This window comes from Astatotilapia calliptera, chromosome 16 (genome assembly GCF_964374335.1).
Source record: "Astatotilapia calliptera chromosome 16, fAstCal68.1, whole genome shotgun sequence".
Taxonomy (NCBI): domain Eukaryota; kingdom Metazoa; phylum Chordata; class Actinopteri; order Cichliformes; family Cichlidae; genus Astatotilapia; species Astatotilapia calliptera.
Genome location: NC_137437.1, coordinates 84,123 through 108,709, shown reverse-complemented (window position 1 = coordinate 108,709; position 24,587 = coordinate 84,123). Strand labels below are relative to the sequence as shown.

Below are 24,587 nucleotides of genomic sequence, written 5' to 3'. Positions count from 1 at the left end.
GCTGGTTTCTGGCTACAAAGACGGCATCAAACCAGAAAAGATTGCTCGTGGTCAAATAATGTGTCAATCACCTGTGAATCAAACTGTGTGTGGGTCAGTTTATGTCACAGTGTTGTTTAGTATATCTTCACTTGTCTCACTCTCCTTCTGTTCTGTCCATCAGGACGATCCTCAGCGCAGATCCTCCATCGATGTTTTGGATCCAATCAGTGATCAGTTCTACGAGGAGGCCTGGATGTTCACCAGCGCTCTCTACACCTCCATCTACCAGAAGGTGAGTGTACTCCTTTGTACTCAGATTAACATTTTATTTCTTAAAATACATTTTCATATATGAGCTTTCTATTATTTCATGGGCAATTTAATCAATATTAAAATTACAAGCATATCAACAAAGGTGAAGCTGGTTTTTTCCACTTGCTGTCACACAGTCATGGAGGAATACAATAAATACATAATCAGTCATAGATCCTGAACAATGACATTAAAAGAAAGTCTGTGGCTCTAAAAACTAAACAGTATAAAGACATGCTCCAAGCTGCTGTTTCTCTCCTCCTCCTCCAGGTTTTCCACTGTCGGCCATCCAGCGATGCTGGAGGGCTACCTGGCCAATGCTGGCCTACACAAAGAGGTCCCAGCTCGGAGGAGCTGAAGAAGATCCTTGCCTTCCTCATCAGTTTCCTCTTCAGTTCCTATCCCAACAAAACCTTCTTGCACCTATTAGCTCCAAAGAGGCTATGGTGCCCGTGGAGGTCTGGACCTGAGGCCTGTGCTCATCACGTGGATAGAAAACACTCTGACACCATTCTGGAGGTCTGATGGGACTCTGACCAAAACACAGATGAAATAAAACTTGTGGCTGGAGCTTTTAAAATTACTTTTTCACCTCATAGATTAATGCTCATGATTGCATGTTAGCGAGACAGCATCACCCCAAGGTGAAACTCTCAGGAGACATTTACTCTTAAACTGTAATCTGGTTGAGACTACTTGAGGAGATCTTAGTAGCGAGTATGTGGATTTAGTCTCTTCACCAACAGCAGACAGACCCATGCCAAGAAAGCAGACATGTTCTCAAAGAAAGCCGAGAGCAGAGATTGGAAAAAGCTAAAAAGAAAAAGCTGCAGCTTCAGACGACTATCTGCCTGTAAGGCTGAAAAAGTCCAGTTACGCTCTATTTTGGAAAAGCTCCCAGTTTTGGTAACCTGGACTTTTATTTCCCCTCTTCTGCTACAGATGTTGACTGTGACCTCAGAGGCCAACTGGACCACACAGCTGCAACAGGAGTGAGGGAGAGGAGTCTTCATCCAGCTTCAAAGAAAACATCCAGGTAAAGTGACGTGGATCAGCGGACAAAGCCGTCTCCACTTTCAAAGGAGATCCTCTGAGAGAGAGACTCTCTGAGCCATTTTAGCCTCAAATTATAGGACTTTATAGTACAGCAACACTTTTAAAGGACAAAATTAACATAAACTTTGACTGTAATACAAACAAAGTATTGCATGTGTTTTTAAAACTGTTCCTCCGATGGGCAGGATATCACTATTAGACTGTCCCACCAGCCAACTTCAACAAGAGACCACAGCAGCATTCAGTGATCAGCACAGATGTTCCTCTAACACTCAGCATCTGATCCCTGTTGGTCTGTGTGCTTCTGCTTTTGCTCAGTTAGAAACCCTGCAGCAACCCGACCCAAAACTGTGTCTTCTTGTTCGCCTCAACGTTGAAGTGTCAAACGTCCAACATCTGGAAAGGAAACCACGCCAGTGTACTGTGATGTTTCACCAACATGTGGCAGACGCTGGTCCTGCCTTTCATGCTGACATCAGCAGAGAGCCCCGCCTACCTCAAAGCCTCCCCTGTCATGTACTGATCAGGATGATTATGAAGATGAGCGAGTGCAAATAAGACTGTAAAAGTCCACGAGCAGAATGTTTGGATGCTTTCTAATGATTCATGAATATCATGAGAGTGTTTGTGTGTTTTGTCTTTTCTTTGCTGACGTTTCTTACTAACAAAGACAATTTACGCTCTGTGTGTGTTTTCATCCTTACCAGCCACACTCTAACTGCAATGAAGGAAACAAACTGTAGAAATGGTCGACTCAGTGACTTCATAAAATATTGAAGTGGTTCAGGTAGAGCCAGTTTTTAAATGACCATGAACACTGACCGTATTGTATCTGTACAGCATGTTTTTCTATTAGACAGATTTGTAACAGAGGCCTTGCTCTCAGTAAGTTTGAAATCCTTTTCTGATTTATTTTGTAATCTCTGATCTTTGTGTATCCTGCTCAGTTTGCATGCTGCCTGTAGGAGTTTCTGTCTTTGTATTTGAAGATAATTAATTGAATATACTCAGCTGCTTCCCTTTGGTGCCTCACACATCACTGACGTTTTTCAGTGTCCAGTTATTTGTTTTTAATAGCTGTTTGAATTCTCTGTATGTTTGACCCTGTAGACTGTTTAATGGACTGCTCGTCTTCCTGTTTGTAACCACTGCCTGTTTAGGACTAAAGATTTGGATTTTTGACTTTAACACAGCCTCTGCGTGTCGTCCCTTTGTGTCCTCGTCCTCTGTGAATGTGTCACAGATGTTTTCATGATAATAACACAGCTTTCCCACAGTGGCTTGCAGCAGCATTTATTCACAGCACATTTGAGAAAGGTTCAGATTAACTCGATGAGTTTATATTCAGAATGATTCTGACAGTGGGCCACTGTGAATTGTGATCTTTCATCAGGTCAATGTTTAAGTTCAGTATTTCAAAGCAGGAGCTATGAACAGTCATCATGTTGGCATTAGAATTATTATTATTAATCATTATTAATAATGTCGTTACTCATGTATAACCTTGATTAGTATACATGAATTTTATCAATAGTGAAAAATAATGAATAATTCATGTATAACTTTTATTGTGTTTTGTATATTAATTATATTTAAATAGAGATGTTGACACTGTCTCTACAGTAGCATCAATGTAACATACATTATTGGTCCAAGCTGTCATAAATGGGGAGCCTGATCCTTTATTATGAAAACATGACGAGTATTTTTCTTGTCAGTTGGGAAGAAGTTGGTCTTTTTTTCCTTCTTTTTGCTCAGTTTGTCTTTTCTTTGATAACTGAAACTCTGATCAAACCTACTCATGTTTATAGCATGTAAAAGCAACTGACAGTCCGTAGCATTGTTGTTTGTAGAGGTGCAGTGTAGTGGGAGCATAAATCAAAAGAAAACAGTAACATTTATGCAATAAAACATTTGAATGAAAATGAACAGGCCCTTTATGAACTTCAAAGGGATCTGAAAACAACACTTTTTAAAAGAGTATCTTGGGGTGTAGGTGGTCAAAATAGAAAACTGAGCTGAGACTTTAAGTTCAATCCATCCATTCGTTTTTACTTAGGAGGAAGAAATGTCAGGCTGGTGCAGGCTGGTTAGGTGCATGTGGTTATCTTTACCTAAATGAGTTCACTTTGTGGCTGCCAGGTTGGGCAGAAGTACCTGTCCCCTGTTAGGCTTAGTTAGGCTGTTCTCTTCTAATCAGACAAATAAGGCGATGACTTTCTGTGAACAGTATTTCTTATAACTCAGCAGTATAATGCATCATAAAACAATATCATTCATTCACAATAAATCAGCACTCTAATGCAAATCAGTTTAATAAATGCAATAGTTATCAGCTTCTTCTAATTCAGGAGAATAATGCAAACTAAAACTACATAATAATTCACAATCTTTAATTAGGGGTCTAACATGGCATAAGGTAATATTGTAATCCCACAACGGAGATATTTTTCCAAACTGCACGTGTGGACGGGATTAAAAACAAAGAAACAAAAACGGAAACTCTGTGTTTTCAAAAACACCCGTGTGGATGTAGCCAAAGAGGCGGAGCTCCTCTCTTCCATGAGGCTCCTCCAGACTCCGTCCTGCCAAAGTCTGATGGCATTTAAAGAGCTTAACATTAGGACTGTCTGGGGAAGGGAGTGAAAATATTCTACATCTGAAGTCCATGTCAGTGCTGACCACATGCACAGCAGCACTTTGGTTGGCTTCTGTGCCGCCGTCTTATTCTGCGAATATGCAGGAGACTTCCAGAGCCTCAGAGTCTGAAAGAGAATTTGATGTTTGCTCTGAGGACAAGTTTGAAGTGCAGCAATGGAGCAACGTAAAAGTCCTTCAAACAGCACTGCAGAGTTATTGTACACAGCAAATCCAGCATGTCCAAATTAACACTGTCGGATTTGATTTCAACACTATTAAAGTGTCTATATGGGTCCACACCAGAGAGTGTTAATTTAACTCCTTTTGGAGAGTTGGTACGTTAACTCTGATTTAGTGTTAAACACCAAATCTGTCTGGAGTTGATAATTTAACACTTGGTGTTAAGAGTTTATATATTAACTCTCAAAGAGTATTTTAGTTTAACTACGTAAGAGTTATCTTCTAATTCATCTAAAAAGCGGTAATTTTACTGTTCTGAACTTCTAGAAATTTCTTTTGGAAATAAACATTTACTAAAAAGATGCAATGGTTTTTGAAAAACATTTATTCTGAACTGTGCACCACAATTTCAAAACATTTTCTGAAAGATGTAACAGTGTACATGTTCTCACTTTCATTAGAATTTTGTTTATCAAAAGGTCTGACATGGTAAATGCAAATAACAGCATCTCATCACTTATTTCTTCAATACAATATGCATGTCCTTCATTCATCCCTTTGTGGAACTTCAACGCACTTCTGCTCTCCCCCATATTCCATCTTCACAAGCATATCCTGTGCGGAGATTGAATAAAAATTAGTTGACACTAATTAATGGCACAAATAATCCAGTAAACAATTGCAGCACAGTAAAAAAAAAAGGAATCCTCTTTGAGCCATTACTTGTGTAAAGTATTTTCCCAAAAGACAAAGACACAGGCAACAGGTAATACTGAACTAAATGTAAAACCTCAACCTTTTTCATTTTTACCTAAACCGTGTACACAAAACTCTGGAGGGATCTATGCTAACGTAGAATCCAGTCAGGACGCCTGCTACTGCCGTTTGCTCGTTTTTTTTTTTATGGGCGATCGTTTTCAGGCTTCAAGTAGCACCATTATACCAACATTTCACATTCTAGACATTGTTTTAGGTGTATTTGACCAAACGTTTGACTGAAAATTCACATGCAAGCTTTTTTTCAAGGCTGTGGTATTTGCCCGCAGACAATACCTTTCAGCTAGCTAAAACAGAATATTATGCTATCACCGAGCAACATGGCTAATGCCTTTCACACAGCTTTGTCTCAACTCCAAAGAGCCACAGAAGTAAAAGCTCATAATAATAATTGAAACAATCTTTGAAAAAATGACTTACCAAGCATGGCAAACAACTCAAATATGTAGAGCAAAATGTTCTGAAACGGCTTCACTTCAGCTTCGATTGGAGCCGTGCTGGGGGCGGAGTCTGTGAATTTACTCTGTTGGTGTCATAGCCCCTCTAGGAGTTCAGAGTTAAGAGGTCAAGAGTTAATGTTTCCATTGTAACACCTCCAGATTTGACAGAGAAACACTCATTTTTAACACTCGATTTTAACTACTATCATTTTACACCTCAGAGTTACATTAAAAGAATGTGACTCTACTTAGAGTAAAATTAACTCTACTTTTGCAAGGAGACTATTAACACCAAAACATTTAACACTTTTGAATTTGCTGTGTAGGGATGTTTTCATTTGATTTGATGGTACTTCAGTGGTGACCTGTCCTGGGTGTACCCCGCCTCTCGCCCTGTGGTGGGTGGGGTCGACTCCTCTCTGACTCTGGTTGGATGATAAAGGGATAATAAAAGAAATTAAAAATGCGCAGTAAGAGTAACGTATAGTTGCTCTGACTTTATATCTCCATGATATCAGTTGTTTGTGAGGCTGCAGCACATGAAAAATGAACTCTGCGTGTGTTTTTGTATTGAAGTACCCGTCAGATTTAGTTAGTCGTTGACTCTGTTCCGGATCCTTCTGGTCCTCGTTAAACCCGGGGTCAGTGTTTTCATTGTACTGCACTTGGTTGTGTTGAGCTACAGTTGAGATTTTTATGCAGGCACTGACAGAGATCCTCATCATGATTCAAAACTTAACAGGTTATTATCTCCACTTATTGACTCCAACTTGTGAAGAAAATAACACAAAACTATCATCGACTTCATATTTGGGTGGCAGAAACAGACTTCCACAGTCAGGTCGTGCAGTCTGCAGAAAACTGGAAGCACTCATCTTTGGCAAATCATTTTCCAAACTATAAAACAATAGAGACATAAAACTGTGGGCTCATGTTGCTGTCCACGCATTTTATTACAATAAATCTGGCTGGGCCATCTCTCCTTTCAAGTACAGCGACGACTGATAACTCCATTAACTTTTCCCTTATTATAACAGCCAGATCTCCCAGCGATACGACTGTAATCTCATTGAATACAGAATAAAAAGTATTATTTGGGTCACATTGCAGCAATAGTTCTGAATTTGACACATAGTCAGTAGTTTCAAAGAAAATGTAACCTGCGTGACCTCAAATGAAACTTCACGAGCTTTCGTGTTGATCGCTTTGAGAGACGGGGCCGGTCTGGGATCCTTTTGTGTGGTTTCAGCTCGTTTGCACAGACACATTTGATTGTTTGATCCTGTTTCCACTGTTGAGATCCTGATGAAATTTTCTTCATAATGACCCGGCAGAGTCATTATGAAGCAAATTAGCTCGGCAATAGGAAGTTGAATTTTTCTTTCAGGGTTCAAACAGAAAACCACAAACACATTTAGACTGAGCTCAAACCAACAGAGGGCTTTGGTGAAGATGAAAAGATTTTCAAGCACCCGAGCACACCGTGTGAGTCTTTACAAAAATCAAAAGCAACCCTCTTGACCCTGGAGGTCCCTCAGTCCTCTAAAACAAAACCACGTTAATCACATTGTATTTCATGACAAGCTGTCAGAGGCATTAAAACCATGATATATCCACAGACTGTATATGAAAGATGGACACAATCACTGTGACATCACTCGCTGGGTTTGGTTTCTTCTTAGAGCACAAAATATGTGAGCAGTGCCGCTGCTGGTCTGCACTGTATGAATGTGCACTATTTACTAGAGATGGACGATCCGATAATACAACACGTTCTCACTCCCAACTCGTCAAACGTGTGACGCATGGTCAGGCTCCCTCTGCTGCACTTATGGACGCGCAGGGTACCCCTCTCGCGTCGGGAATTGACGTGAAGGGTCCTCCGATTGAAGAGATTGCTGCGGAAGTGCCTGCTGTCGGTATATTTAGACATTTTCCAAATCACATTGTAGTGACGTATACTGAACACAATAAATTATATAATGTAAACAACTACCTGAAAAACAGGTAGAACGATACTTTTGTATCGTTTATTGCATTTACGGAGGGAGTGATGTATGCTGGGTAATGGCACAGCTAGCTACTGGGTGACTTTATTCACCCGCTTCGGCTGTTATCAGTCCATACAATGGGCGTTATTAGCACAAATCGGTCCCATAGATATGGGGCATCTCCTGCTAGATTGTTCAGAAGGTTGTTCTCATCCATCCAGATGGAGGATCACTAACAGGAGCGTGGAAGACTCCAGAATCCACTCTGGCTGCAATCCGGTGGATATGCAGTGGGTACAGGTAAGACCGTTTAAACGGACAGCATTTATAGACTGACTATTAAAAGTCAGCGAGTGTCAGTAATGTTAATGTGGTTATGTTAGTAATACACAGAGTGCTAATATAACAGCTTTAAGATGCATTTGTAGATATTATTACGTGTTTTACCGTCTTTATGGTGCTAGCTTAAAGTTACGGTGTAAATGTTAGCTTATATTGGAGGAAAGCTGTTACTGTTTAAACGATGTTAGCACAGAAATATTAGCTTCTGTCATGACTGATGAAGTTACTAGTTAATAAAGTTTTCAGTAAAGTGTTTAATCGCAGCCACAGATTGACAGCAAATATCTCGATTAGCTTCAGTGCATCTATAATAAATATGTGCAAGTTTCAGTGCTTCGTTTAAACTGTATGTGTCTGTATCATGGGATGGATACACCCTTAACAAAACAAAGAAAATATTACAAAACCAATTTTCCCCTCATGCTGTCGGACGCGCCTCGAGGAACCAGCTCCATTTAAAACATCACAGTCAGCTGTAAAGTGTCGTTTCAGTTTTTATACAACGTCAAAGAGCTTCATGTTTGAACAATCAGCTTATGAACAGGAATAAGATCTGCACGGTCTGGTTCTGGTTGGATGCAAACAAACAGCTGTGTGTTAATCCAGCAGCAGGACATGCTGGAGGATGGAGCTCAGCTGAAACGACCCATGAAGTCCTCACCGGCTCTCATGTTTACCATCAGGACCAATCCCTGCAACTGAAATATAATCTACTAAATATCAGAGTTGAGAAGGTTGTGTTAGCGTGTGGTGAGTGCAGGATGGGGAACTCCATCCTAACGACAAATTTCATTTCCTTAAAAAGGCATCAAGAGAAGCTTTGAAGGTAAAATGAAGGTTTTAGTGTGAAACTGTTTTATCACAGCTGCAGGAAGCTGCAGATTTATGAATACAGAGAAGGATGTAGTTTCACATATTTCCAGACAAAGCCATAAATGCTTCTTAATCAATGCCAGTAATATACTGCTTCCTGCTTTTAAGCTTGGGCGAGCCGTAGATGCTGAAATATTGCACCATTCTTACAAATAAAGCAAACAAATGAAGAAATGTATTTCTATGATCTTACTCCATGGCCACGTTCATACATGTGAAAGTCTCCATCCTGTGTCCTTCACTTATCTTTATCCCAGGTGTGAATTGTTCACAGGACTTAAAAGAAGGACGTGTCTGTGGAAAAGGCTCCGGTCAACCTAAACTCCTCCCTCATCAGGACACAGAAGAGCCGCTGAGGCAGCGCCTTGGAGTACGCTGCTGGTCGCGGCACACAGGTGCGCAACAAGATCTCCCGGCCTGCTGGAGGAGGGAAGTCTGGTACTCTGCTGCTTCCCCCAGTTTGCTTCTTGTCAGATCCCAAGTCCTTATCGACGGGCGCCAGAAGGGCAGCCTAAAAGGGCAAAGGTCAAATGTTAGCAAACAGCAACTGATTCTGAAGAAATGTGCTGTGTGAGGTGGACACGTGGATATTCAGAAGTACTGTAACCGAGTCTCCCACAGAGACCTGATCCAGACTACAGCTCACAAACACAGCTCCTCTACTAACACCTCACTGCAGCTGCACGCTGCTGATCCTGTCTGTGATTAGAAATGATTTCAATAAATTAAAACAGAGGCTCGTTTTCTATGAGCGTAAACAGGGATCTCTTTTTCAGTCTCAGTGTAACAAACATGTTTACTAGAGCAGGGCGATATGGCCAAAAATATTTATCACGATATATATTTGAAAATTTGCGATAACGATATAACTGACGATATAATTGATGAGAGACAAAATACAACTCCACAACATTACTAGCGCAAAAAGACAACCTTCCATTTATTTTCACTTAAACAAGAAGCTGGTTTTTATGTACATTAAAGCTTTATAAAAATGTAACAGTGCAAATGCAAATTCCTTGCTGAAAGTTTAACCAAAAGGCATTTCCAGTAGAAATGGGCTGACATATCCTGAGCATAACCATGTATAATATCCACTGAAGTTAAAAAGAGCTGCTTTGCAACATTAAACTGCAGTGTGCAGTACGTAGTTTTCGGTGCACGGGATTATAAGGCACATTAAGCGAAACAAAGCAGTCAGATAAATCAAACTTTATTAAACTCATTCTTCCTCCACTTCTGTACCATTGATTCATTAATGTTGAATTCTCTGGCAGCTGCTCTATTCCCATGTTGTTGCAGTATATTAATGACTAACCTCGTATTGTGGATGGATTATCTCAGTTGTTCTCCTGACTGAAGTTTGGTCCGTTTACAGCATCCTGCCATGTGATTGTATTTGTCTCTAACCATCAGGAACCTTCACGTTAACTTTTATAAGTGGAAAAGTGTTAGTGTTCGTCCTCCAGCTTCACTGTTTATGTTATGCTAACATAGCTGTGTCGCTAGCGATCACGTAGCACATCATTATATACCAGCTAGCCCAACTTCAGTAACCCTACAAACGTCACTGCTGTTTAGTTTCCTGTCTTCATTTATGTTGGAAGTGATAGCAGAGCTGTACGTTTGAATTTTTTCAGAAATCTCTCAGTCAGAACATGCTATATCATGCTTACGTAACTAGCGAAACTAGCGAGCTAACTTCCGCTAGCTTCCTGCTAACTTCTAACTCCGTTAAATGTAATAACTTTTGTTTTCATGGATGCCTGGAAGTTAAACTTCATAGTTACACCTGGTAAAGCAGCAATGCTGATCGTTTTATTAAAGATGAAAGAATTTAGACAGTTTTTAACGCTCAGTGATGCTGCAGTGTTTGTTTGACCTGAACCATATGGAGTTTAGGACCCAGATTACTCCCAGATTTAAGAGCATCTTAGTCCGACAAATACGACAGTAACGACGGCCGCTTGCATGTTCTGCAAAAAAATGTGCTTTGTCGTGTATCTGACGGACAAACACCAAACCAGTTCCACATCACTGAAGTTGCACCATTTTTACAAACCAATTCTGGTTCATCTGTTTCACTCAACAATCGGCCATGTGCGTATGAAAACAAAGGCACTGCGCATGCGCGTTTTACTCATATTCTATCGCGATATTTCATTTTCCTATCATTGCCTAACATTATACCAGTATTACCGTGAACGGTATAATATGGCCCAGCCCTAATGTTTACTGAATAAGTCTTTCAGTAAACATGTTTTTGTTAATTCAGTAAAATCTGCAAAGATGACTTGTACTGTTGGCAGCAACAAACAGAGACAACAGAGTGTGGGACAGACAGGAAGTCAGGACACGTCTATGTGCTTCACAGTGGGACTAGAACATGAACCACAGGCAGCAAGTGAAACATGTGCAAACCTCCACGTCACCAAAAACACCCTGCAGGTCCCATCAGAGCAACGGCAGAGAAAACAGATGAAACATCTGTTAGAGAGAAAAACGCTTCACTGCTTTCTTACCTGTATGACACCAAAAGGGTTTTGTTTTTTTAATAATAAAGGCTTCATGTTTTACAGTTAAAGGTAAAGCTCATGCAAACATGCAGGCTTATTTGTCTGATCAATGCAAAAGTTCAAACATGTCTCTTTCAAGCCTCATTATCAGCTGAGATCATAGTAAAGAACAGACAGGATCCTGATCCATCTGTTCTTTATATAATTACTGTTTTTACTGTAATGTAGAATATCATGGACATAATACACAGACTGCAGCCTAAATACTGCTAAAAACAGCCCTTTTTATTTTTAAGGTTTTACGTATTAACCTTTTATTATAAAAGTCACCTGATCCTTAGCAGGTGTGTATACAGAAATACACCAGGTCATCATTTAAGCAAAGCGAAGCCAAACTGCTCCTGTGTGACAGATGAAGTCCACCTTTAAACAGCATTTAGATGCTGCTAATGACGATTAGTAGCAGCACTGGTCTGTGGGCTGGGGACACTGGTGCCACCATTACAGCGCGCACTTTTCACAGCGCCATCATGTGGATCAAACTGTATTCTGGGTCAAACCTGATGTTTTATCATTTACACTGAACAAAAATATAAACGCAACACTTTTGTTTTTGCTCCTGTTTTCCATGAGCTGAACTCAAAGATATGAAACATTTTCTACAAACACAAAAGACCCGACACTCGCAAGCAATGTTCCCTCTAAGCTGCGCGCGTGCACAATTGCGCACTGCTGGCACAATTGCGCACTGCTGGCACAATTGTGCACTGCTGGCACGGGCTCTGCACAGAAAATCTGCGTTGCGCACAAAAAAAAAAAAAAAATCACCTGAATTGAAATTAAAATGAAAACTAACAATTCTGTTCTGCATGTTAGTCAGTGAGTGGCTGCTCCCGTATGGGATCAGAACGAGGCCACCTTATCCCGTAGTCCAGCCAATCACGCGATTCACATTCGTATATACGCAGCTGATCAACGTGGCTGACAGGCTATGACAGCGTCCTTATGTGCGACACCGGTGTTTTAGCAAAGCGGCTGATGTGGCGTGTACAACCATTGGAGACGTGAGCAGGACAGACGGAACAACTGACGGACAAAGTGTGGACTTTATACCAGTTTTTAAATTGTGTTGATCGGCCGCGTAAAACCAGAGTTATGATAAAAATATCTGCAATGTTTGTTTTTCTTCCTGAATACTGTCGTTGTTTATATTTACTGCGGGAAGAAACGGTAAAAACGCCGTTTTATAAGGAAAACGCTCGAAAGCCTGTGAGCCAAAACAACACCAAAACAAACCCCCACCAGCCTTTCCTATTGGTGGAAAAATGCACCATGTCGACCAATCAAAAAATGATATGGCAACATGACATTTAGTTGTTTAGGAAGGGGGAAGTTTTAGGAGTGACGGCGGTGTTTGAGATGCGATTGCCAAGTTTAGCACAAATCTTGTGTAGTTAGTGTGTAGTTAGTGTGTAGGTTAGTGTGTAGTGTAGTCAATAGTTTTGTTGTGTGTGTCAGAACAATGAGGCAACTGCTGAGTGTTACAGGTGTTACAGCAGTGATACATCTCCTGTTGTCAGGCCTGCAGGTATCAGGCTGTTGTTCTCCTTCATCTCATAGTGGACAGAAATTATTTTTGGAGCGGCACAAATAATTTGTGTGGCATCAGATTTGATGCAGAACAGCTGATTGTTCTGTAAATAGTTTGAAATGTTTATTTAAAAAACACCTTGGCTGCATTTTTTAGGTAAACAGCTGCAAAAAACTCTGTTTGCAAAACTCAGTTACTTTTTTGAAGAACTATATAATTAATTGCCCAACATTGGTCATTATTTACTGTATTTTGCAGACAGAGTTACAGACTCTCTCTCAGACCACAGACTCATAATACAAGTCAGAGCTTTATTTAAAGAAAGTTGTGTTTTCAAAATTGAAGTTCAAGTTATTCTTACTTCCATTAGTGTTAACATGCTGCACAGGTCATGAAGAAGATTGTTTTAATTTTCATTGTAAGTGGGCTAAAGCAGTTAATTAAAAGTAGTCTAACATAAATGTAAATGCTGTAATTTGATTATTTTAATAAACATGTAACTTGGATGCTGGCGTGACCACAGTGCACACGTCTGCTGTTACTCACAGTGGTCCAAGGGACGCTCAGGGAGTTTGTGTGTTCGCTCAGACACATGAAACATTACAGGGAACATTGCTCGCAAACACTGTTCACAAATCTGTCTAAATGTGTGTTAGTGAGAACTTCTCATTAGCTGAGATAATCCATCCCACCTCACAGGTGTGGCATGTCAAGGTGCTGATTAGACAGCATGAATATTGCACAGGTGTGTCTGAGACTGCCCACAATAAAAGGCCACTCTGAAATATGCCGTACATGTGTAGCACAATGACACACATGTCGCAAAACCAGTCAGGATCCGGTTCAGCTCATGGAAACAAAAGTGTTGTGTTTATATTTGTGTTCAGTGTAACAAATACTGAGACGTGTAATAATGTCGTGTGTTGTTCATCTCAGGACGCTGCAAAGAACCATATCATTTTTATTATCCTGTTTGTCTGTTATGTGAACCTTTAGAGAGGATGTACCTTATAATGACTGAGTGTGTTTATCGCACTATGTTAAATGTAACTGTGAGCGACACGAGGCTTACTGCTCATGGTTACCTCATCAGTGGTGAAGTCAGCCAGCCTGATGCAAGAAACAGGAAGAAGAAAAGGATGAAAGAGCAACACACAGATGAAAAACAAAAACAGACTTTCTAACCGACAGAGCTGAAATCTGAACATGTCACCAGCTGCAGGAGGCAACGCTCTGAACCACGTCGTTCCTCCTCCAGATGGAGCTTTCACTGCCTATAGTCTCTTGACATACAATGGTTGGATTCTCCTATGATACTGTATCAGCTGAGCCTCAAATTCTTATGATCTCGAGCTTCTTCAGTCTCAGTGAATCCTTAGTTGGCTCAGATGCATCATCTGGTGTTTGAGTGTAACAAGGTGGTTGTAACACAAAAGGAGTGTAAACAGGTGAGTGTGGTTTGTAGTGTAAACTAAAGCAGCGTGTCTAACCAACCACATCTCCAGGGCTGAATCAGGTGACCACGAGCCATCGCTCCACAGCTGCTGAGGGAGCTACAACCCTCATTCAGCCTTTCACAGACATACGGCAATGAACTGTATGAACAATAAACTTTATTCATACACACAAATCCCTTTAAGGTTGTGTCAGCGAGGGCAAACGTGCCACATCAAATACATGGAGCTACAAGCTGTGGTGACCCACTGTCAGTAAGGGAGCTTTATTACACACACACAGCATCACAACAACAGTTACCTCAAGCTGCTTCTATGTTATAAGGCAAAGACCCTGCAGTTACACAGGAAACATTAGGTGACCATCTGTGAGCGACAGTGGGAACCAAAGCCTCTAACAAACATCCATCGATAGATGAGGGGCAGACGGACTGAATGCAGAGAGGTCTACTAACACATGTTGAGTGAAGAAGAAACACCCAGTGCATTATGGGGAACTTAGACCTATAACTTAGACCTGTGAGCCTTAGCATATGCTACTTCCAGGGCATAGCGCTTAGTTTCCGGTGTGATATTCGCTCCTTGTTCACGGTCGGGTTTTTCAACCAAATGGACGAATCCAGTGGCGATTTACATTTCTCGAGATGTCGAATGTATCTGTAGATGATGTTGATCGACTTGTCGATATTTTTTCCCCCCGCGCCTCAGAGAGAGACAGGATTCAAATTTTATACTTCTCAGTATTTGTATACAGCGCTCCCTCGTTTATCGCGGGAGTTACGTTCTAAAAATAAAATGCGATTGGTGAAATCTGAAGTAGCCAACTTTATTTTTTACAATTATTATAGATGTTTTAAGGTAAAACCCCTCACTACACACTTTATACACTCAGACAGACATGAACATTTTCACACGTTTCTCTCCTGTTTAAGCTCTCAAAGTTCAAACCTTCGTAGACAAATAAGTCCAGTATTACAGAAACCAAAGATCAAACCGTGTTTTCAGGTCCAGCACATGAGAACAGAGCAGCTGAGAGATAATTCAACATCAATGAATCATTAATGAATCAATGAATCAGCGATTCTGTACTGTACAGGAGAGACGGCACGGAGGAGATCAACAATAGTCTGCAGCCAATCAGGACGCAGAACACAAAGCGCTGTGCGCAAAAAAAAAAAAAGCATGCAAACTTGCACAAAAAAAATGTACGAAACAGCGAGGCCGCGTTATAGCGAGGGACCGCGGTAATTTTGAAGGTACGTCACAACATACCCTTCGTAAATACTCATGCATAGAGACCCTTACCACGGTTTGTTGACATGCTGTGTAGGTGTGTACTTGACTAGCAGGGAAACCTTTGACTATTGTTCACCTGTAGTTTGAATGCTGAACATCTGCCTGTTTAAATCATAAGAACTGTCACTATACATGTAAATTAATCAGAATGGTTTTTTTTGTATGTAATTTGTATAGTATTTTTTTCTCTCTTATTTCTTTTCTAAATGTACTTGTATATTGTTCACATGTTGAAATAAATTACCAATCAATCAATCAATACAGAGATGTGCTTCTGATTCTGTAATGCAGTTCTGCTTGTGTTGAGTGATGTAAACCACCAATCGATCTGCACGCTTCAAACCTCAAAACTGATCATTTGATTTTTTTTATGACACAGCAGTGGTGAGTGTTCCCACCTTCTGCTCTTTGTAACTTAACGCCATCTTTCTGTTTTCATATTTTGGACATGATTTTGGAGTCCATCTTTGCAGCAGCAATTGACCGCAAAGTAAAGCTACCGGAAATGTACAACCCTGCATCCGATCTTAAAACAGGAAGTTAGCATTTTCTCGTGCACAGGGTCTATTGCAGACTAATTAAGGTTGCTGATCCAACCCTAACTATGTGCTTTATCAAAGAGGAAAGTTTTGTCTGTCACCTGAATCCAAACTGGAAGCTGGTTCCACAGAAGAGGAGCCTGAAAACTGAAGGCTCTGCCTCCCATTGTACTTTTAAATACTCTAGGAACAACAAGTAGGCCTGCAGAGCAAGAGCGAAGTGCTCTAATAGGGTGATATGGTGCTACAAGGTCATTAAGATAAGATGGGGCCTGATTATTTAAGACCTTGTATGTGAGGAGCAGGATTTTGGATTCATGTTCCAGTTGATGCATCAGAGTCAATCTGGGATCCAGTGTGGAGCACATGGACACTTTTAAGGCTTGAAGAACAAACCGATGATTCGATTAGATACTCGGCTCCATCTCTGGAGTCACGGCCACCAAAGCTTTGTTTCTGCTAACACTGTAAACATATACAAATGCACATTAATAGTTGTTACTGCAGAAAGAGAAAAAGAAGCGTCAAAGACAGGAAGGAGATCTGCTCCACTGTGGAGAGAGCTGCACAACTTTGTTCCTGCAGAATTGTCACACAGTCAAACTGATAATTCTTCATTTTTCATTGATAGTTAAACAGACTGGTTCTTATAGCTCTGAACTAGAGATGGCACGATACCACTTTTTTATGTCCGATACCGATACCGATATCATAAATTTGGATATCTGCCGATACCGATATGAATCCGATATAGTGTTTTTTAATCAACAAAACTGTTTTTTAAATATCTTGCTGCATTTTGTATAAGTTCATACTCAAGTTTAAAACAACAACTACACTAAAGCTATTCTGTTACACCTGTATGCAAAAAAAAATATTTCATAGTACAGCAATACTGATCAATCTAATAAACTTAAACCTACACCATCCTCCCTATTCTGGTATTTTAAAGAGTACTTAGCGTAAATATTAAGCAACCTAACTAATAGGGTTCCAACTCCCAGCAACAACAAAAATAAATAAATAAAAAATAGGGAACCACCCCTCACGCTCCACCTCATGATGCTTAATCGCCGTAATCAACCTTAATTTAATGCAGTGTGAAAAAAAATGCACAGAAATCAATTATTTTTCAAGAAATATTAAATAGATTCAACATCTTTCTTCAACAAAATTGCAGACTGCACAGATGGTACCTTCCCAAAGTAAAAAGTACTATAGCTTACTAGGGTATATATATTAGACTTAACAGTCACTATATACAGTAATGGACTTCTATTCATTTTGCATCAAATTAAAACTTTGGCTGTCAGATAATTATTTATTAAAAGCTCGACATTTTAAATGAGAATAAGAAAGAAAAGTATGTCTTTGTGCCCCCTTTTCCCTGTTCATGCCCTATCGGCCCCCCTGGCTAAACTTTGCTAGATCCGCCCCTGCACAGTTACCAGCGTCAGCTACGTAGAAAAAGATCCTCGAGTAGAAAGTAAGATTAAATACATTCTAACAATAGCTGATCAAGCTTAAACGTGCTGCTGTTGTTCAGCCGCTGGTTTCCTCTTTCTGGTGCAAAGTGGGCCAAAAGCAAACAAGAGACACGGACTCGCGACAGAAAAGCCGATCAGCTGATCGTTAAGCAGTTTCATGATTGAAGTAGCAGCAAGAAGAGGCAGTCGCTTGTTAAGCTTAACGCAGGAATGCTTTACAAACATTCAGAGATGGACTTACACACTTGCTTTACTTCTCTCGGGATAACTTTGTCGGAGATGAAATGCCGGGTTGCTAGCGAAGCTCCAAATGCTATCCAGACCACCGACAGGTCCCGCATGCCACAGCCACTCTATCACGTGATGCATACTGCTCCGACGTGCTAACCTGAGGTGAGTTACGGTGTGTTGCAAGTTTTGTGAGGTGCTTTCGTGATATTTAATGGATCGGATTACATTTTTTATTTTTCTCCGATATCCGATCCAGTAATTTAGGTCAGTATCGGACCGATACCGATACGTAATATCGGATCGGTCCATCTCTACTCTGAACGTGCTTCACAGCACAGCAGCAGCAATTGTGTGTTTCAGGAAGAAACAACGTTACAATAGAGCAGACTCTCCTGACACTGACAGAAAACACCGCATCTTTACATCAGTGCTGACCACGTCCTTCCAGTTTCATCTACATGAAGTATATACACTCAACAAAAATATAAACGCAACACCTTTGTTACTGCTCCCATTCCCCATGGGATGGACGTAGAGACCTAAAATTCATTCCAGATACACAATATAACCATCCCTCCCAAACAGTGGTCACAAATCAGTCCAAATGTGTGGTAGTGGGCACATCTGCCATATTGAGATAATCCATCCCACCTCACAGGTGTGCCACATCAGGATGCTGATCTGACATCATGAGTAGTGCACAGGTGTGCCTCAGACTGCCCACAACAAAATAAAACAGCGCTGACTTCATGTCTTGTTCTAGGACCGGGACACCGACCTATTCTTGATGGTGATATTGAATAAGTGGTTGACTGGTGTGTGTGTGTACCTCTAAAGATGTCTCTATAGATGACAAATACATGACTGTATACATGAAACTGACAGCAAGACGTGGGAAGGACACGGAGGCAGAGTGAGAGTTACCCTCTGAGCACTGATGAAGAGTCCGTGGATTATACTGCCAGCCAGGCCCTGGCCTGCTCCTGTCACTACCACCTCTGGTTCCTCCAGCAGGGAGCTCACAAACCTAGAGACAACACACAATGTGGAAAATGTTACAATATTCCCACAAAACAAAACACTTAAATAAGAACATGTAAAACCTGAAGACACCAAAACTATAAAATAAGACCACCAACATGAGCGAGAAAGAAACGTGTGAACTGACTGTGATCCTTCAGACGCCGTCTTTGTGAAACAGATTCATCGTGACAACCTGTTACTGACTAACTATCTATAGTGACGGTGAAGACGGTTACATGTCACCAACAGCACAAACAAAGCTGTCAGTGAGCGCAGCTCAAACTCTGCGACTCACTTCTTCAGTTCATCAGCAGCCTCTCCGCTGTCGTCCTCAGGAACGGAGAACTTGGCCTTGAGCGAGCGAGCTTGAGTGATGACTGTCTCCATGCTCAGCAGCTGGTTAATGAAATCCTGCACACAGGACAAGAACAACTGTCTGCTCAATCCTGACAGCATGAGACCCCAAGACTGTCACATTTATACACATACGTGGTTTTTCCTACGTGGAACGTTATAGGCTGAGTCTCGGGGTGTAAAAGGCGTGTTTGGAGTCACAGTGGATACATGGCATACTTAAATGTACTTTGAGAAAGCCAAGAATGCTTTTACACAACAAGACTGTCCAGTCAAGCCGAAATAACATGGTGGGGTTTAGCTGTGCAGCTGTACAGTGTTATTCAAAGAAAAGGGGCTGTATGGATACTGAGTGCTAGTGAGAAGAACATTTTTATATGTGAAGAAGTGATGATTGTTCTCAGACTTTAGGACAGTATTAAAGCATATGTTTAATGCACCTAACGTGTGATCAAACTCAATAATAACAATCTCAGTCTCTGCTTTCGATCACTGATAAACACATCCGATATCAGCAGAGTATAAAAGCTTTGAGCCCAGGTGGGAACAGCCGAAGGAATTACCTAGGTTTAGAAAAAAGTTAGCCATCACTGAGGAAGCACTGGAGTTTGTTACTCCAGCTCCCACTACAATCCCACTGCACCACACCCCTGTTTTCATGGTTCAACCATCAATGGCCATAATAATTATCAGCCAAGTTCTCAGCCATGGTGCACACTGTCCAGTCTACGTACACCTCATGTACAGCACATACTCAACTACAACAAAAACACAGTTAACAATCAATCAATAATGTATTTAAAAACAAAACTTTTTTGGGTGAATCTAATGATACTTTCTTTTAAACTGAATCATTTGTGGAAAGTCCGGTCGAGTTTTCACTGACCTCTAACTTCTTGTAGTCCTGGTTGGGGGACTGCAGGAGCTTGCTCGCTTGAACTGTAGCTTGCTGAATGGTTTTTTGCACTGATGGAATATCTTCAGCAGACTCTGAAAGAGAAGAAATGACAGTGTTTCCAGAGTGACAGAAAGCTGTGATTAAAAGAAAGACCTGCCACGTTTGTAACCTCAATTACTGTTAACATGAGAAAAAGCCTAAAATTGAGTAAACCTGCAAACTATTATCTTACTAATACAGATCCTTTTGAAATAAACAAAACCTTCACAACATTTTATAATAATCTTTACAGAGATTAAAACATATCCACAAAGACTTGATGGATTATTATTGGAGTTAATTAATCCAGCTATTTCAGAGGATCACAGAACACATCTGCAAATAGAAACTAAGCCTTTTGTCCAGGAATATACCCACATGTGCTTTGGCACAAGGAAAAACTCCCTTTAAACAGGAAGAAGCCTTCAGCAGAGCCAGGCTCAGGGAGGGGCGGGGCCATCTGCAATAACCGAGTACAATAACCTCAGTTTGATCTGAATTAAGAAGCAGAAAGTTAGCGGCCATCCAGGTCTTTATGTCTTTAAGACATTCCTGCAGTTTAACTCATTGGTGTGTGTTATCTGGCTTCATGGACAGATAGAGCTGGGTGTCATCAGCATAGCAGTGTAAATGTATGCTATGTCTTCTAATGATGCTGCCTAAGGGAAGCATGTATAATGTAAACAGAATTGGTCCTAGCACTGAACCCTGTGGAACTCCATAATTAACCTCAGTGTGTGAAGAGGACTCTCCATTTACATGCACAAACTGGAGTCTATTAGATAGATATGATCCAAACCTTCACACATTCACGTGTTATCAGCACGGAGCGTCTCTGTCAACCTCTGGAAGTAAAGCTTTTAGTAAGTGTCATAAGATCAAAATACATTTTTTAAAGAAGTGAAACGAGGACATTATTGTTGCTATGTTTTGTATTTTGTAGTCCAGACTTAATCAGAATTAATTTGCATACAACCTGGATATGCACCAAAGCATTTCTGACCTGCTGAAACATTCTGGGATATTACAGAATAAATGAAAACTAGCTTTCTGGTTTAATTAGAGAAAAGGTCTGAGTATCACAGCAGGACGTTAGCTGATTGAGGTTTCTCCAAAGTACTAGAAAACTCTCCTCAGTGATGTCCTTACTAGTCCTTACCATTGGCTGTCTCTAGACTCAGAACTGGTCTTAGCAGTATACCGTCAACTTAGAGACGATCCAGAAACTAAGACCTGTTATAATTATACGTGAACTCTCATTAGCTAAATTAATGGTTGCACTGCAGGTGTCAGGGAACAACAGCAACACGACTGAAAGATCTTTAGCTTCTTCTAAAAACCAATTCAAATTATGCCCTGCTCCAGATGTGACAGTCTGAAGACGAAATCTAGACTTTTCTGTATCCTGGAATAATTATCAATTTATTGTGTGTAGAATAAAATAAAGAGTGGGTTTTATCTGATTTCTGATCATTACTGGAGAAAACTTGACTGAAAGAAATTCATGTTGGGGAAACTTTCCAGGCTCCTTTCACAGTGAGGGTTGGGTAGCTAGTTAGAGTAAACAAACTAAATCACATTTACCTGCATTTTAACACCAGGGTCATGTTCTACCCATCATGCCTACGCAGCCCTGAAAACATCACGTGTCCATCTCTGATACTTATAAGAGCTCAAAACTGGCCCAAACCCTGATGGAGTCCAAGGGCCTGCAGTGCAGAACACATCTTGAGCCCAAATCTTGGGGGGCTCAGGATTTGGGCTTTTTCTGCAGCTCATGGGCTGCATTCACTGAACCGACCACAAACTCATCTGTGCACCAAAGTACACAGTGAGACGTCCTTTACCCTCACATCACTGGACACTTCCAGGTTCTGGGTTCCATTCACTCTATACCAGTGGTGCCCAAATCTTTTTGCATCACAGCTGTGATACAGAACGGCTGTGTGGGCGGAGCCTGTTTCGCTTCAGTGCCGAAAAAAAGGGGTTGTATTTTGATGTAATGACTGTGTCGATGCAATCAGTCATTACATCACTCAGCTCAGGACTGAGCTGTGTAGACGCCAGCGTGTATCATACAGTGCATCCACTTGCAGCCCTCCTCGTTTCCCAGCCGTCGCGCCCCCGTCTGCACATCCCCACACAGTCCTCACGTTTCACAGTCAGTGATTGTAAAGAGTTCCTCTGCAGTGGCTCTGCCAGGAGCCTGTCTGCAGAGAAGTCATTCCTTTGTCCACCTGCAGAGGAAAGCAGCTACCATGCACCTTATCATTAAGCACTCGATAGGCAACTTTACAGGAGCAGAGCACAGACGCAGTTTTAGCAGAGACACTGTTGAGCACGACGGTTTAGAAGTGTGTGTCTGAAAAAGCCCTCTGACTTGTCTTTGTGCTCTGGATGTTTGGCGTCTTAGCTTGTTAAGCTTTAAACTGTCACAAACTTGCACTTTAAGACAGACACGCTGCGGCCTCTCCTCATCACCCACCGCTGCGCAGGTATGCTTCATCTTATCTTCTTTGGCTTGGAAACATATTTGGTGATGCTTCATCCTCTGCTTTGTGTTTGTGTGCGAGCCCCGTCAAAAGGCTGTGCATTATGCTGGCAGCGTCCAAGATTTCTACTTTTTTATTCATGCAGCTTCTGTTTTTTTTTCTCCATTAACATCTCGGGTTGCATTTCATTTTCTTAGTACTTATTTTAATATCTTTAGTTTTTTGTATTTCGGTCTTACTGTAATTTACCTGCTGTGGGCTTAGAGTTATTTTCCCTGATTTTATTTCATATAAACGTGTTTTTCAACCAAACGGTGAGGACTTACCTTCTTCCTTCAGAATAGTTGCATGAAGTATACAGGGCAGGAGGTGACGGGCCAGGTCTGCAGGTTTCTGCATCGCCATGTAGTGCAGAACCTAAAGACAAACCCCCAAAAAGTTTAGTTTGCCTGGCTTCTGTTTTCCTTTTGCTCTTTCAGATCAACAGAATATTTTTGCACAGCCAACAGGCTGCCTCTGAAGAAGACTCCAGATAAACGGTGACCTTTCTCTATGATGGTTATTCACAGAGGGACCAGTCATACCCAGATCTTTAAATCTGTCATAAGACTATCAGTGAGCATTATTTTTAACTTTCTCTTTTTGGATAAACAATGTCTTTAAAAGACAGGCAACATTTTCAGTGACGGTGCAAACTGGAGCTCCGAGCTCTGCTTTCATATGTGCAGGAAGAACATGCAAACGCTTGGCAGGGACCTGCCCGGGTCCAAATCCAGGACCCTCTTTGGGTGAGGAAACAACTAACCCCAGTTACTGTTTGTCCCTTTCCCATAAAGCCGACCGGATCATTAATAGAAGCTGGTTTAAAGTTGTTCTTCATTTAACACCATCACACCACAGAAAGCTGCTGTGTGTCAGTTAAACATCGTGTGTGACAGCATCAGATCCTTTTTCATCAACATGTGAAAATGCTTCAACATGTCTGTGAGCACAGATCTGTGTTAAACTGACTTCTTCAACATACATGAGCCAAAACGGTCCCATGGCAGAAGCTGATCCTGAAAATCAGCAGAAACATTCATGAAAACACTTTGTGATCCACTTAGTAAACACGTTTGGCTTAAAACACGCATGTGGCAAAACGAACGACCTGCTTCAGACCTTCTCGGCCTCCTTGGTGTCATCAAAAAGTCTTTTTTGGCGTCGTGCAGGTGTGACCCTGGCAGTCTCCCAAGCCTCCACCCACATGTTGCCTGGGATCTTCATCCTGGGACTGAGTGTCCCCATCACCATTGTGTTGACCTTCTCATCAACCACTTCCTCTTCTACGTAATCCCGAGGTGAATACCAGCGCACAAAATCCTCCAGGACACAGCCGGGGTTGGCTGCCTGTGGACAGAGACACAAACTCGTACTTTAAATGAAGTAATGTGTAAATATATTCACTGACACCTCATACTGGCACTGACGACTCGAGCAGGGCCCACTCACGACACCACTGCATTCATGGACCCAAGCACACCAGGCTGTCACTGAACATAAAATGTCATTTAGGCATCAAAACGATTTCCTTCTGTTCAGGACTGGAAGTAAATACGTGTGATCTGGCAACAAAAATGTTTTACTTTTTTGTGTAAGAGTAAATCTGAAAATCTATGAATAACAAATCAATTGTATTTTAGTATTAAAACCAGTTCAGACTGAATAAAGAGCTCGTCCACACTGGATCAGAAACAGAGACATGGTGGGAATAACCAACACTGTAGATTCAGGGCAGCTGCAGCATGACTTACACTGTGTGCTGGTCATTATCACTGCATTACTGCCTCAGATCTGCAGGTCTCTGCAAAGACAAGGTTCAAATAACCTCTGAAGATGATTTATAAAACTGCAATGAGCTGTTTGAAAACTGACGACCACGTGATCGTCTGGTGATCAGAGGTTTCTGCACTCACGTAGCTTCTCCCAGCATGACTGCATCCATCATGCCACACGTGTCAGTGACAGAGTCACAGCTTTCCACAGCGTAGGCTGATCAACAGTCCTCTTATTCCACACTAGTTTACTTGTAAAA

General features: G+C 41.2%; 1 protein-coding gene and 2 long non-coding RNA genes across 8 annotated transcripts; 1 reads left to right on the top strand and 2 right to left on the bottom strand.

The window, feature by feature from the left end:
- Positions 1-390: 390 nt before the first annotated feature.
- Positions 391-23,967, bottom strand: LOC145421018 (rab3 GTPase-activating protein catalytic subunit-like). Of its 4 annotated transcripts, none has more exons than XM_080290729.1 (6): positions 23,675-23,967; positions 22,840-22,930; positions 19,971-20,074; positions 19,026-19,141; positions 18,632-18,734; positions 391-826 (listed from the first exon to the last, which is right to left on the bottom strand). In XM_080290729.1, exons 1-6 carry the CDS (start codon positions 23,804-23,806, stop codon positions 686-688), a joined length of 687 nt encoding a protein of 228 aa, XP_080146855.1. In that variant the 5' UTR covers positions 23,807-23,967; the 3' UTR covers positions 391-685. The 4 variants fall into 4 exon arrangements, with proteins under 4 accessions (XP_080146855.1, XP_080146854.1, XP_080146857.1 ...); XM_080290728.1 differs by lacking the exon at positions 391-826 and adding an exon at positions 8,540-9,104 and having other exon boundaries at positions 23,675-23,955; XM_080290731.1 differs by lacking the exon at positions 391-826 and adding an exon at positions 8,540-9,104 and having other exon boundaries at positions 23,664-23,799.
- LOC145421020 (uncharacterized) lies at positions 797-2,538 on the top strand. 2 transcript variants are annotated; one of them, XR_013902280.1, is made up of 2 exons: positions 797-1,330; positions 1,673-2,538. It is a non-coding gene; the product is annotated as an uncharacterized LOC145421020 (long non-coding RNA). The 2 variants fall into 2 exon arrangements; XR_013902279.1 differs by having other exon boundaries at positions 1,669-2,538.
- Positions 4,538-7,671, bottom strand: LOC145421019 (uncharacterized). Of its 2 annotated transcripts, XR_013902278.1 has the most exons (3): positions 5,967-7,569; positions 5,368-5,812; positions 4,538-4,785 (listed from the first exon to the last, which is right to left on the bottom strand). It is a non-coding gene; the product is annotated as an uncharacterized LOC145421019 (long non-coding RNA). The 2 variants fall into 2 exon arrangements; XR_013902277.1 differs by having other exon boundaries at positions 5,368-7,671.
- Positions 23,968-24,587: the final 620 nt, after the last annotated feature.

Bases quoted from the DNA above. Each gene is read 5' to 3' on its own strand.
- LOC145421018 (XM_080290728.1), bottom strand. From the start codon at position 23,806: ATGGTGATGGGGACACTCAGTCCCAGGATGAAGATCCCAGGCAACATG. The intron at 18,735-19,025 runs GTGAGTCGCAGA...TGTTGTCTCTAG, and splicing joins GCTGCTGATGAACTGAAGAA to GTTTGTGAGCTCCCTGCTGG. The intron at 9,105-18,631 runs GTAACTCTCACT...TTGCCCTTTTAG, and splicing joins TCTTCATCAGTGCTCAGAGG to GCTGCCCTTCTGGCGCCCGT.